Genomic DNA, 15,394 nt, shown 5'->3' with positions numbered 1-15,394 from the left:
CGTGTGTTGGCGAAAAGGGTGGGTGCAGTACTCCCACATTTGCCAAGACGTCTCGTCGCCTGTCCGGTATTGGTCCAATAGCGCCCTCTAGTGACCGCGCAGACACTCTGCCGTCAGCGGTGGCATGGGACAAGACATTGCAGGGTAAATGTAATTGCTGTCAATGATTATGCCGATGAGATGCGCTGTCTGATGTGGCAATTGTCCACAATTTCAGCCAATAAAATGTAAATAATGCAAACTAAATTGGTATGACAACTGATTTAAAACAAAAACCCAGACACATGGCCAATCGCGATGAAAATTGAACAAAAGGCTGAAAAGTGCGCAAAAAGATGCTGTTAATTACATTTTTTTTTAATGAGACACGTGGGATGATGAGACGGGATTCGGCGCGATGACGACACAGGCAAGATCGCGAAGTGGGATTTGAGCCTTGACGCGTCGCTCGAAGGCGAGAGCAGAATCAGACTCTTCACTGAGACTGCGGGAGGAATCCGATGAGCCAGGAAGCATCTTCTGTTCACAGGTGTCCAGTATGGGCGGGCAAGCAAGTTACACACAGCAACCGATACAACAACAACAAAAACAACAACAACAAAAACAACGATTGAAAACAAATTGTAAGCAAGTCATTAAATCTAGATTTGAAGTTTTTGTGACTGCAGGGATCCATTCTCTTTGGTTCTTTCGGTAAAGTCACGTAGGTATAAAATAAAATAAATGAAATCACGACGTTTCGATTGCAACACAAGCAATCATCATCATCAGGTGGGAAACCCACAGCAAAACAAATTATTGCTGTGGTTTTACCACCAAATGTATTTTATTTTATACCTACGTGACTTTACCAAAATAACAAAAGAGTAAGTCATTAAATGTAAATATATACAAAATTTATATGATAAGGGGTTGAGAAGACCGAGTGGCAGCCAAATAAAAAAAAACTATTAAACGATTGTTTTGAGTTTAACACGTAGCAGGCTTTCGCGACCAATATTCATAATAAAGGGTTTTGAGTTAGATCGCGTAACTATAAATGTGTCGAAACCCTCCACCACTCACTCGACACAATTAGTAAGGGATTTGTCACGTAAACAAAACTCCAAATAGTTACTACTTCAGCCCACCGCGATCTAACCCAAAAACCTTTATTATGGTCAATTGTCTTTATTCACAAAGTAAGGCCCATTGCGCTATATAGCTCTTTTCAGAAGCGACCTGGCCACAAATGATAGCTCAACGCAGTGGCTCATCACGTGGAAATTTATAGCAGTTGCAAAATACTCTAAACGCGTGATGTTGATTCTAAACGCGGAGGGAAAACCCTGAGGACCCGGACAAAATCCACGAAACCACGGGGAGAGAGAGAGACACGCAAACTCCAAATAAACAGCAGACGTCGGGATCGAACCCACGACCTCCTGCATACCAGGCGAGGGCGTTAACATATCTGCCCGCCCGTGAGGACGTCTACCAAAGAGAATGAAGTGGTGAGCTCAACTCGTGTGCAGGAGCTATACGGGATTGGTCGTTGCATCGCACGGCCGTGAAAGACGTCGACAGCTTGGGGAGGTCTTCATTCAGCGGTGGATAAAGCATAGCCGATGATGACACCCCCCCATCCCTTCATCCAGGTTGGCGTATCACACGTGAGTTGATAGCTCCATCGCAGCGTGATCCACCAACCCTGCCTCGTCGTCTTCGCTGTAGTACGTCGGTTGGAGATCCTCAGCCCACGTACGTGGTGTGGTACTAGCGGAGTGATTGACGTTGCGATGGTCCGGGGAAGGAATGCTGCTGAGTTCATGGGTGGAAAAAAACCCCCAATTTTTCCAGCGGCAGGCATCGGGTTTTTTCTTTAATACAATTAAACCCGATTTCGGGGAATTAAAACCTGGTTTAATGAATACGAAACTCTGATAGGCTTAGGCTGCTTCCTCGTCGGTGCTGCTATCGTACTCGGGGGGCCGTCGGGCACGGGGTAGTCGTAGAATGCGGCGGGCAGGTTGGTCTTGATGAACACGAGGAGCTTCTCCTCCACAATCGTGGGCGCCAGTGAGTTCCTTAGCTTGGAATGGATGAAGCCCATCGATGAGAAGTTGGCGAAGTGCGGTTCTGCAATTAGAACCATTTAAACCGGAATTCACCCTTGGCTGAGTTGGTGGTGGAAGCGGGTGAAAGTGACCCAAGTCGCGTGATCGATAAGATAGCAATGCTCAATCGCGCCGCCTGGCGGTCCGTGTGGAGGGAGTCACGCTTTGTGGGCGTTATTGTACAAAGGGGTCCAAGAATGTCTTGCGAGCCCCATTTAATTCTCTAAAACGTAATTTGTGTTTTTTTAAGTAAGGGTTAACAGTGTTTAAAACAGAAATTAATATGCAAAAGGAAAATAACATTTGGGGGAAAATTAATTTTCGGTCACACGTATAGGCGGAGTTTGACTATATGCCAGATAAAAGGGTAAAAAACCAATTATCATATTTTGCTACCGGCAAAGGAGGTTCCAATGATGTAAATGCTTTCCCCGAGCTCTCATACTCTGATGGTTTATTGTCTTTGAGTGGTGTGCTTTTTGGCGTCATCTGGTCCAACAGCATGTGAGACAAGGCTCTAAGAAAAGCTGTCTCGGGTGTGGACCTATCAATTTCAAGGACAGTGCATACATTATCAGAGTTGTGTTTTTTTGTTTGCATTCCGACCGCAGGTATTGTGGTCAATGCAAACATGACTCCTTGTAAAAAAGGTGTCAGTTTTGTTTCCAGATAAAAGGGTAAAAAAACAATTATCAGTTATCATCATTGTCATAAAGCAGTCATTAGCAGCAGCAAGTGCAGTGTGTGTACGTGCAGACCCAATACACAAATCTAGATGTCAACAACTTTGGACCAACGTTGTTGACATGTGGTTAGAACCGATGGATCAAGGTTTTCCCGTCGTTCCATGTTTACTAGGGACAGACCTACTTCTCTTTAGTCCCTGCCAAAATGTCTTTTGTCTCTCGGTGTATCTGTGTGCCTCTGTCTCTGTCTCTTCCCGTATCCGTCGGCCTCTCTCCGCACCTCTCTGTACCCGTGTATGCCTCTGTGTATCTCCCTATATCCGTGTCTCCGTGTCTGTGTATGTCTCCACGTCTCTCTGTGTCTGTATCCATCTGGCTCTCTGTCTCCCAGTCTCTCCGTGTCTCTCCTCGTCTGTCTCTCTCCCTGCCTCTGTGCCTGTCTCTCCCCGTGTCTCGGTCTCTCCCCGCCGTCTATCTGCACGCACCTCTGTGTGTCTCCGTGCGTCTGTCTCTCTGTCTCTGCCCATGTCGATCTCCATGCCCCCTCTCCCCTCTGCCAATAGTGGGCTCTGCTTTCTGCTGAGACGCCTCAAAGCGACAAACCAATTTAATTTTGCGTGACATAAATTTCCCTCCATTTGCTAATTGGACGAGATGAAAGTTGGAATGTTTAACATTTCGACGCAGAAACAGAGACGGGCAAATAGAGACTGGCGCGGAGACATCGAGATAGACAGACAGACTAAAACAGATACAACAATAAAAAAACAGACATCAATATACAGACATGTACATACAATATACAGAGAGAGAGAGAGATGTGACAGAGGGAGTCACCCACACGTCGACTGGCTAACAAAATAAAAGGTAACGCTGTGGCCCTGCAATTGCTTGTTCACGCCACTACTGGTGAAAGGGAAGATGGTATTTGGTCTACTCTTCCACGTAGACCAGACATTTTTGGAAGAGGTGTGACATCACCACGCTTTTTCTCGCCGAACGTGAACCGCCCATCGACTAACTGGTTGTTCCCATTAATATTGCCGGGTGGTCAGAAGCGATGGGGCGAAGATTTGAGACACGTGCATTGTTTCACAACTTGCCAGCCGGTAGATCGAATCGAACCGGCGACTCCTGGATTGCAAGTCGAAACGTGCCGACCCATGGACACGCACACACCGCTAAAGCAACCGCGCATACGAGGCGAGTGGCGGCGGCGGCGGCGTCTAATTAAACAAGAATTTGCAAGCGACGCCAGAATAAACACCGCCGCAGTTTTGCAGTGCGTCAACACCCGCGGTCAGAAGTTAACATTCTTACGCCTTCAGCTTGGGACGCAATGAATGCTTCGTGCTCACAGTGCCGGATTATCCTCGGAGCAAAAGTAGCTGCTACATGTGTAGGAGCTACGGGCCCCGCACTTTCAAGGGCCCCGCGCTAAATGCTTTCAAGCTATCAATTCCGGTTCAGTGATTCTGCACTTGCTCTATTACTATAGTACTATACCGCCGTCAGCTTTTATGAACGACTGGGTGTTTAAGGTTAGCGATTTGTCGTATTATCTGTCTGTATAGTAAATGAAAAAATACAATTACAGTACTTTATTATGCAGATAAAAATAATAGATGCCAAAGGCCCCGGCACTCGCTTCATCCGGTACTGGTTGGGTGTCCGTGGCGGGCAGGCGGGCGAGCAAGCGGCGTGGGTTTACACAACTCGCGGGATAAAACGGGAACACAGGCGTAGGTAAACACAATGAAAGGGGACTCTTAGAGAGAGAGAGTCGAGAACAAATATTTAGCTTGACGCTTCGCCAAGGATTGTGGGGGGGGGGGTCACAAAGGCTGCTCTGTTGTGCCTCTTGAAAAAAAAAACCCCACCACAACCATCACCAACATCACAAATGATGCTTGAACAAGTCAAGGACAGACACATAAGTCACACACGCGCACACACACACAAGAAGAAACAACAACATGGCTCTCTGTTTGAGCGAAATGAACGGGCAATTTAAGCAGCGGCACTCAAGAACGGATCGCGGAGTCGTGGATTGTAACGTTGGCGTGCGGATTGCGCCAGGATCATCGGGGCGAGCCAGGGCACGCGGTGAGCCTCCGTTGGGAAACTTCATGGGCTCGGCACGCGGGGGGAGTCTTCCATTCCGTCCCATCCATTCCACGTTGTTACAGGTGTGCTTCAAAAAAAATGTGAACACTTCTGAGAATTTGCAACAACGCCACAAGTAATGTGCCTCCGGGTTCTGGAGACCACCTGGAGAAGATTCCAGGCACGCGTTGACAACGATGGCGAACAAGTGGGAGACTTCTTCTTGGTTTTTTCGGTAAAGTCACGTAGAAGGGAAGTAATAAAATAATACAAATAAAACATTATAAAATAATTCTCACCACGTTTCGGCCACAACGCAAGCAGCCGTCCTCAAGTGAAGACGGCCAGTGTAATTATTGAACGGCGGTGGGACACACAGACGGGTGGCAGTGCTGTTGGCCGCTGTGTTTGAGGTTTAACCGTGCGCATGGATCCGCTGCCAAAAGCAGCGGCGTACTTCAGAATAATTAGTTCCATTTAACAAAACACACGACGATTGCTGCAAATCTACAACTCCGTTGGCAATCGGGCACCGCTGTATGACATCGCTCGCCACTTAATTATTTCTGTGGTGGGGAATTGCACTCGAGTTTCTGGGCTTAGAGCAGTGAACTAACCACTGCGTCACCGCACCACCCACACGTGTGTACGTGTGTATGCACGCCTACGTAGCTCCACTGCGGATATATAATCCAATAAAAGCCCATTGAGATCTCAAGTTTAGTTTCAAATGGGGGGGGGGGGGGTTGGGGTTGATTCATCCTCTGTATGCATGCAGGCAGATTGTGTGGGTACGTGTACATGTGTGTGTGTATATGTGTGTGATAAATGTGTGTATGCCTGGGTATGTGTGCATGTATTTGTGTGTAGGTGTGCGTGTCCTTGTTCTGTAAACGCGAGTACCGATTGTGATGTACAAACGTCGCCACTGGGGAGACAAAGGCGGCCGGGCGTGGTGCTGGCCACCCACCCCCTCGAGTGCCATAGCGACCTTCTTAGGCGCTACTCGCAAACAGCACTTGCTCCAAATGTCTGTTGAGATTACACCGTACACTAACGTGGACAGATGTGCTCTTGACCACTTTGTTTTTTATATCGGCCTCAAAGTGTTACACCCCATGGGAGGCCAACTTACGTGGTTAGGAGTGTCGCTTTAGCACGGGGAATTAAATAAATGTGGAGCATTGGGCTGTCTCTGTCCTCTGACCACTACTGCCCTGTCCCCTGTGCATGTCCAGGCTCAATACCCTCGGCTCTCTCTCTCTCTCTAAACAGAAATCAATAAACACGCTCCTTTCCCAAGGCTGCCCAAGTCCCGCTATTCCGTGCGGCATATTTTGCTGGTCTTGCCCCAAGCTTGCATTCAGTGTTTGAAAAATAGGTGAGGATTATATGGGCGTATGCAATTTGCACTCATGTATTTTTATTATTATTATTTATGAAGTGACCTGCTTAACTGTTCTGTTTTGTACGTCTATCGTTATTTATTGTTGGTGTTGTTGTAGTAGTATTGTTGGTTGTGGTAACTCGCTAACCCCGTGCCCTTACTGGATGTCTGTGAAAAAGAGCTTTACAGCTCGTCGGATTCCTCCTGCAGTTCGAATTCTGATTCTGATCGTCAGATGCGGTGGCATTTGGACGCTCTATAAATCCAATTTGTATTCTGTCGAATAAATATAATGTACATCTGCCCATATTATTTATTGAGGGCCCATATATATAAACATATTGTTTCAGTGGTAAGTGTAATATGTTCGACTAAATTTCGTGCCAAATTTCAGCTCTTTTAAGCCCTTCATTCGAATCGACACTCACCCGCTCACGATCGTATTTGTGTACAGTGCAGGTATCCCTCGCTGTATGTTGGACTTCTTTCGCGCCGTACTTAGCCAACGGCGCTGATCGGAGGTGCGATTTTGCGTATATGCGGGTAACCTATTTCTACCTAAAAATTCGCTGTACGATGCGTTGAGTGCACTCAGATGTTGGCTATGCGGCCGGACGTGGAGCGACATTGTGTGTGTGTACTGTGTGCGCTACTCGGTAGGCAGACGTCTCATACAGATGCACACAGAGATACATACATTCAACAGCGTGTGTGTTGTGTGCGTTATTCAGTGGGCATCTGTCTCAGATATACAGAAATACATACATTCGGTGTGTGTGTACTGTGTGCGTTACTAAGTAGGCATCTGTCTCAGAACCACAGAGATACATAAATTCAACTGTGTGTGCGTGTACTCTGTGCCCTACTCGATAAGCACGGACACACAGATGCACACACAGAGATACAGAAATGCAAATGCGTGTGTGTGTCCTGTGCGCGCTACTCGGGAGGCAGCCGTCTCGTGCGGTGTCCGCTGTGTGCGCCCTTTTCTCGAAACGCGTCGACCGCATCGAGCGAGGGAGACCTTCTTATTACCCAATACACGTGGAGCCGTTGGGCCAACTTGCGGCCAATTTCTGTCCACCCACACGCCACCGCTGGGCCAACGTTGCACGTCGAGAGGATGATATACCGTACGCACATGTGCGCGTGTGCGCAACAAGGCCATAGCCATGGAGTCAACATTGGGGGGGGGACGGGACCAAATTTTTCAGGGGGTCTGGGGATACCCCCCCCCCCCCCCCAGAAAAAAATCCAAATTTGAAAACTAATTTCCTGCCTAAAATATTAAAAAATTCACTAACACATAGGATGGACTTATTTATTTATTTTTTACAATGTCTAATAGTGGATTGTATTACATTGCTCTGTTTTTTTTACCTTTTTTTGTTTCATTGTTTCATAGTATGAAATGGCAGAGATTAGCGATTAATCAAGTACAACCATTACCACAATCATATTAACATATGTTATAGCAATATATTGGGGGGGGGACATTTTGAGCATATTTGAATATTGGGGGAGATGTGTCCCCCCCAATATATATTATAATTACGGCCTTGGTGCGCACACATCCCCCCCCCCCCAACACATGGCACGTAAGCGCACACGTGCGCTACCCAACGCTCGTACGCGATCGCGCGTGGCCTCGTGGTGCGCGCACCGCAAATTCACGCCGGCTCCGAAAAGACACACGAGGCGCGAGACCAACAACCCACCAATCAACGCTCTGCCGCCCTTTAATTGCAAACGACATCGGTCCTCCAACGACGCGTCGTTTGGCAAAAAAGCAAAAAGTAAACGGCCACTCCGGTATCGTAGCGACCTCGCCACGGTGGTTCGATAAGACGTTATAAAAGCTGCCCCGGCTAATGGCTTTGTTGTGGGCTAGAGCAGAAGCAAAGCCCTGGCGCGGAAAGCCTTGGCCGATGGGACGACGGGACACTTTGTACAGAGTGCAAGTGCGCGCCAGAGAACCAGCAAAGCAAGAGCGTTTCGAGTCTTGAATAAAGAAGACACGCACACACACAAAAACAAATCTAAAGTCGGCAGCCCTACACATTTATTGCCCGCACCATTTCCAGAGAGAGAGGGAGGTCCCTCTCGAGGAGCGGGTTCGTAACCTGGGGTGCACGCATCCCCTGGAGATGCCCTTTCTGAGAACCCAAGGGGTGTGCAGGCTGCAGCAAAAATGTTAAGAACCACTGCTCTAGAGGGTATTTGGGCCTACCCTTCCACCCCTTTAGCCACCACGTGCGGCCTTGCCGATCGACTTTGGTGTCGCCATTTATACTGAAGGGGTGGACAGAGGCGGACATGATTTTTGGAACGTGCCAATTGCTTCAACTCCTGCGCCGGAAGATCGAGTCATACCGGTGAACCCTGCATTAAAGGTCAAACTGTGCTCACCGTCACACACCACGGCAAGCAAGTCTTGAATACGGGCGACACTGACGTCTGAAGGTGGCAACGAGCCATCTTGCTCTGACTGCCACCAATCTTGTAAAGGATAAGTTTAGCACCGGTCACCACTTCGCCGTGCGACTCACCGCACCCCCGTCGTCTTGCACACCTTTTAAAAAAGCAACATCACACCTGCCTGGCTCTGTTAACACGAAGCCAAGGGTTGTGTGTGTGGGATGTGTGCACACACGTGCACGTCTGTGAAAGGGAATTCATTAACTGGCTGTATGGACTTTAAGACTATATAGGCGGGAGGGTGAACCTTCACAGCTCTGCACACTTAAACATTCGATCCTGTAGAAGAAAACAAAATATCGACACCATTTGTGGGCACGTCTATTACACATTTGCAGCTACTGCAAGGGTCCGTTCCACTTAAAATGATCCCACCACGGGATTTACAGGCGCCCCTTTGAGCCGGATTAAATGGCCGAAATCTCTCGCATCGGCCCAGGGCAAGGTGGCATTTGGAAAAGCCGCAATGGATCCTCTACAGACGCGTGGAAACTAGATTCGGATTTGTGTCAGCAGATGGCAGTTCAGCAAGTAGGCCGCTTAGCTTTGCATGTGAAATTCCGAACAATTTAACCCCCCCCCCCCCCCGTTAGCATAGTTTTTTTTTTCTCAGAGATCTCCGCTTATTAACCCGATAAGCAGACATGGCAGCGCTCAAAAAAAGAATAGTACTGCCAAAACATTCAAGAGCAGCATCCTCCTGAAAATAAGTCGCGAGACTCAGCCGAGGCTTTCGGTGGCGAGACAAGGAAAAACTAGGATTAATTTATTAGTAGTTAAAATACATTTTTATTTCCACCCCGATCCCCCCCCCTCCCAGCAAATCTTTATTTTCCAGTGTTTTCAAGTAAACGCTTTGTATTTACTCTACATTTCCCCGCAACAAACCAACAAACATCCTCTGCGAACAATGTTTTCCCAAAGGTTCACGTGGAACGGCATACAACTCTCCGTATACACTTGCGTTTATTATTATTATAACATAAGGAAGGATGCGAGTGCGATGTCAAATCTCAATATTATATGGGTGTACTTAAAAAAAACGAAACTGGAATAAAGCTTTTGGAAAAAAAAAGTGTGTGCCGGTTGTAATACTTGAACGTTTTAATATAAAACGGTCCTTTCTCCGCACGTGTAATTATGTAAGTGTTGTCCCAGGCCTCATTTTGACATTCAAATAACAGCTCACCACCGTGATTATCATCATCATTTGCACCATCACCACTGGAGTGCTCCTCGTGGTCCGCCCCTTTTCCCTCCGCCGTTTTTGTTAATTTTTTTGCGCAACAATCAAAATACCGCGTCGATAGACCCCGCCGTCGCCAAGTACCTGCACCGCCGCCCTCGTCATCATTATCATCCTTCGAGAAGCAGCAGCAGCGGCAGCAAACAACAGTCAAGCGCACCAACATTTAATACAGAGCCAGACAAAATAAAATACTAAATTAGGAGTAGAAAATTCCCCAAAACCGTGAGCAGGGTTAGTTTCAAGGTAACGCACTGCACGAGCGGTGCACATGCACACATTTTCCCACACGCACACACAAAGATCCTCCCCGCGTAGCCTACACAGGCAGTTGGGGGCAAGTGCTGTTAGCGAGCACCTATTAAGGCCGACACACGGCGTGCACGAGGTGGGTGCGGCAAGCCCCACGCTCCGACTGCCGTGTCTTCCACCCCCCCCCCCCGTGCCTGACGTTTGCGCCGCGGCACCAGGTGCTCATTTTTTTGTAAGGCCGAGTCAACCTTGGGGGGGGGGGGGGGGGGGAGACGCGCAGGGCCGTAAAATCGTCGTCACTTATCAACCCGCGGCCGAAAATTGGATGCGGGTCGCGGGGTTCGTAGCGCGGCGTGCTCACCGCTGCGCCGCTGTTCCTGCGGCGCGCGCGCACGCACGCTCGACTATAATCTGCCTTCAAGAAACACGAGCACTTGCATCGGGCAGCGACAACCGTCCCGCATTCTAAACGTCCTCCCGCGCGACAGACGCGAGCGCACTGGCTGCTTGGCGCTTGCGGATCCAACGCGACGCAGCAACGGTGGCGCGTAGCCGGCGAGCGTAAGGCCACTTCGGTCCGTGGCTTTTTGTGGCAGCAGAGAAGCGCCGGCGACGCTTCCCCCGGGGGTGACGCCGAGCGTGACCCACGCGACCTCTCCCCGTCCTCCTGCTCCACACCTCGTCCTCCGGCTGGTGGCTCCGCTCGCTCGCTCGCTCATCTTTCAACGTGGCATCAGTGCGGCAGCGGCGGCGTTGTAGTTGTCCGCCCCCCTCTACCCCCCCCTCCCCCCCAGGTCGTTGATTCAGATTTTTCAAAAGTTTCGATTGGTCGGCTTTTGTGTAGCCTAGCGTTTAGTGGCCAGCGTTAGGAACAGGAGGTCACAGGTCTTAAGGGTTTTGGTTGAGGAATATCTGTCAACCCCTTATAAGTGTTTACTTTATTACAGACCAATTAAAACCTTAAATCTCAACGTTCATCCTACAAAGTCTCATTACAAGGGAGAAACGCACAAAAAAGACAAACCTACATTTTCCCGCATTGAAACGGCTATACGCTGTATTGACCTGAAAACGAAATTTCCCTGTACAAGAATATGGGGTAAACCGCAGAGGTGTGGACTCGAGTCATGTGACTTGGACTCGAGTCAGACTCGAGTCATGAATTTGATGACTTGAGACTCGACTTGGACTTGCATAACAATGACTTTGTCCCACCTATGAGATGTGGACTCGAGTCATGTGACTTGGACTCGAGTCAGACTCGAGTCATGAATTTGATGACTTGCGACTCGACTTGGACTTGCATAACAATGACTTTGTCCCACCTATGAGATGTGGACTCGAGTCATGTGACTTGGACTCGAGTCAGACTCGAGTCATGAATTTGATGACTTGCGACTCGACTTGGACTTGCATAACAATGACTTTGTCCCACCTCTGGTAAACCGTATGCGTTGACACGGTATGTTGAGAGCGAGGACACCGTTGGGCAGAGGTGCATTGTGACAAGTTACCGCGGACTGAATACCCGCCGCGATTCGATGACCTGGTCGCAATCAGGCGTTGCGATCCTATTCACAAATAAATTCCTCGGTTTCTTTTCCACCACCTCTTTTGTATCGTTTCTCGATTGTTCCGTCTCTCGTTTGCGGCAATCCTGTCCGCTCCACTTGCCTCAGTTTCTCCCCGGCGTTTTTCCATCGCGCACATCGCAAAAAAATGCGCGCGCGATCGGTCCTCTCCCGCGCGGTCCCGCTGCATGTGTCGCGTGGAAGAGAATCCACATCGCTACACACATGCCTCACGTGTTGAGCTTGTGACCAGGCTTGCGCTATTGCTTGGATTCGGTGGAGTTCGGCCCAGGACCTAAGTTACGACTAGAATTGAGGCTGATTAGTAGAAGTGAGGGCTATTGTTATGGTTAGGGCTAGAGGGCCAGAGTTCTGGTTTAGGGTTGGGTCATCGGGACTATATTAGTCAGGCTAAGAACAGTACAGTTATAGTCATGGTTCGGTTAAGGATTAGGATCACATGATGAGAAAGAGACTAAGAGGCTACCGGTTATTGTTAAGGTTAGGGCCAGGGTTCAGGGTTAGGGTCAGGGTCCAGAATTAGGGCCATATGACTAGAATTAGGCTTAAGATTGTCATTACAAGTAGGAGGCTTAAGATTTGTATTACGTTAGTATTTCCACTTTATAGTCTATTCGTCCGGGTCCATCAGCCTGTCACCCACTCGCGCTGTTCCGCAAGTGCCACGCTTCGCCTGTGCCGACCTCACGACGTCTCACCTCGGCCCCGGCGGAGGCGCCAGCTACACTGCGACACCGCGGGGTAATTGTTGTCACTGGACGCGGGGCCCAGGCGGATGTCCCCAAGTGCCTCTGGGTCCTCTCCGCGGTCTGCCGGCGTTTCGCAGAGGAGGAGCGAAAATCGAGCGGAGAAAAGATTCAACGCGGCGCGGCGTGGCGCGTTGTCTTCGGGGGGGGGGGGTGCTGCTTGTTATTTAATGCGGTGGCACCATTTAACCATTTATAGAGCAATTTTTAAACCTTCTCCCTCTGCCAGCCCCCATGTAAAGAGGCAGTTGTTCTTTGGACACCGATGCAGCACAGAGTTCCCACACTCGTCGGCACAATACGCACCCGCAGAATCAACGCAGCGCCACCCCACCGTGGAAGGGCACCGCGTGGGTTTTCCCGCTTGTGCCGTAACGGCTCGCTTCCCAATGTCTTTTCGGGTCGTTTCCGCGTGTCGCTCGGCCGCCCACGTTCAGACGTTTCGCTCCGCACACTGCAGGAGTTTCCTCGGTGACTCGGGAGAGAGAGAGTCCACCTGCAGCGACCGCCGAGAGCGAAATGCGGCTCCGGTAACTTGCAGGCGGGCGAAACGTCGGGGCATCGTGCACCGAGCAGCGCGATCCGGCGACGTTGCGGAGGGCTGAGCCACCGTGAACCACGACCCGGCGGCAACACGACAACTTTAAGGCCGTCCACCTGACCCTATTCTCCCGTTTTTTCTTTCGCGTGGCTGATGTAGATGCAGAGCACAACACATTCTCCCTTAAAAAGCCTGCGGGTGGCCCCGGAGGGTCTCGGTAGTTTCCGAGTGGATGCAGATTGCAAAATCCAGTCCTTGAGTAACATCTCGGGGTCCAACCTTGTCTACTTTCGCCAATCTTTTCCATCGAAGTATGAAAATCAAAGCCGCTGCTCGTGACGCGCACACCCGGTTGAACCTGGCAAAAGCGATGCGGCTGGAATTTGAGAAACTCCCGACTTGACAAATGAGTGAGTGAACGTTCCCGGACTTTGAAATGCAACGTCGGCTCAACGCTGTGCTCAGCAGACGCGGGGTTTTTTCTAGAGTTCGCCAGCCTTTGGGCCCCGTCAACGAAGGTCCCCAAAATCCCCCGATGACAGCATCCAAAGAAAAGTACTAGAAGTCGTCACCATAATAATGAAGCCGAGGAAATGAATCTTAAAACAAAATATACACGTACGGGTGCCAAAGACAAGTGGCACGCAGTCCTCGGGGGGAGGCTTGTGCGTACGCAGGTTGAACTTCTTTGCGCACCGTGGCGTAGCTAAACCGTGCTCATCGGAGGTGCGGGGGAAGGACACCAAACTAAAACACGAAAAGCCGTGCCGAAAGAAATGAGTTTCCAATGTCGATGTATAATGCGGTTAGGAGTGGCTGTAAGTGGACGTTGAATCCACAGGGTGACCGCCGTGGACTTTCCACAAAGTGGAAGGGCCCTCCTTGTGTTGCCTCCTCCACCACCACCGGAGAATAATGGGCCAAGTTACTCCCCCCCCCCCCCAACCTGGGAATTTTATTTGCCAACAGTTACCCAGAAACAAATGTACGTATATGTATGCTGAACTTCTTTCGCACCGTACGCAGCCGACCGTTCTAATCTGAGGTGTCGGAGGTATGGGGCTGACTATGTAACAATGGGAGTGAAGTGCGGGGCAGCGGTTAGCACATTGCGCCGAGTTCAATTCCCGGCCACGCTAACATCAGTGGCAAGCAGTTCGTGTTTAGTTTGGCACCACATGGGCGCAACGGGGAAGGGGGGAAGAAGGCAATCAATCACAGCGGCAACGGCGTTGTCCGGATCCGACGGCACCCGGTAACAACCTCCGGGAGGGCAAGTTCTTGCGAGTCCCATGGCTCTGAGCGCGGAGAATCCTGCCCCGTGGCGGGAGGGCCCCGGCCGTGCAGGCCGAAGCCGCCTCCCCGGCACAGTGGTTCATTTAGTCCGCATTTTAGTCTCTTCCATATTCGTATATCGGTGACAATCTTGTGTTGGTCGAGTCGATGGCCCGTGGATTTAGCTCAGGCGTTAAGCGCCGACTAAAATCAACGGCAAACACCGGTGTCTGAATTATGTCAGCGTTAAAAAAATACAAATTTTCGTGACTAAATTAAATCCACAAATTCAAACGTGCTGACAATTCCGCAGCTTGTCGTCGACGAGACCCCGACTCAAAACACGAAGGTGCTGACGAAATGAACCCCGCTACATGGAGGCGTTGAGGGGGGCACCGTGCGCCGCAAACTCTGCACTCACTCGCCTCCAAGCCCCCCCACCCCCCTCCCCTCAGCTCACCGAGTTGCATCACTTAATAGGGGCCGCCGCAGAATGGAGCGGCGGGATCCGTGGCAAAGAGCTCCAAACCTGAGCCTCCTCCACCCCCCCCCCCCCCACCGTTTTTAGCCTTTGACGCGGGCGGACGCTCGAGGGAGCCGGGTGAGGTCTGCTGCTCCAGGATCGACCGTGAGCTACGACCCCGTACCAAGCGTGGTGGACAGGCCAGGCGCGGGTTACAAAATAAAACCGGCACCGGTCAAAGTCAGCTGCCAGGTGCGAGAGTCTTGTCCCGTGGGCTGCCCCCGGGGCGGCACCGCGGGCGATGTCACGCCTCCTGTAGGCCCATGCGGGCCACCTTGGCCGACAGGAATGAGTAGAGGATGAACACCAGGGGCTTGGGGCAGGCCTTGAGGTCTATGCGCTGCGCGGTGTTGCACGCACGGGGAGAGACAGAAAAGAGACGAGCGGAGATAGAGAGAGAGTTGGCACGCCATGAATGAGCGGTGGGTGAGGTAAGTTCACTCAACCGCATTTGATGTAAAATCTC

At 50.3% G+C, this 15,394-nt stretch overlaps 1 protein-coding gene across 1 annotated transcript in view; it reads right to left on the bottom strand.

Annotated features, from left to right (window-relative positions):
* Positions 1-7,998: 7,998 nt before the first annotated feature.
* The window catches only part of LOC144723262 (beta-1-syntrophin-like), a 47,261-nt gene continuing 39,865 nt past the window's right edge, over positions 7,999-15,394 (bottom strand). Inside the window, exon 7 of the mRNA XM_078601853.1 lies at positions 7,999-15,268. Coding sequence (XP_078457979.1) covers positions 15,173-15,268 — 96 coding nt within the window. The 3' untranslated portion in view covers positions 7,999-15,172. The remainder of the gene's footprint in view (positions 15,269-15,394) is intronic.

Source organism: Lampetra planeri, chromosome 17 (assembly GCF_965212315.1).
Source record: "Lampetra planeri chromosome 17, kcLamPlan1.2.h2, whole genome shotgun sequence".
In the NCBI taxonomy this organism is placed as follows: domain Eukaryota; kingdom Metazoa; phylum Chordata; class Hyperoartia; order Petromyzontiformes; family Petromyzontidae; genus Lampetra; species Lampetra planeri.
This window is presented reverse-complemented; position numbering and strand designations above follow the sequence as displayed.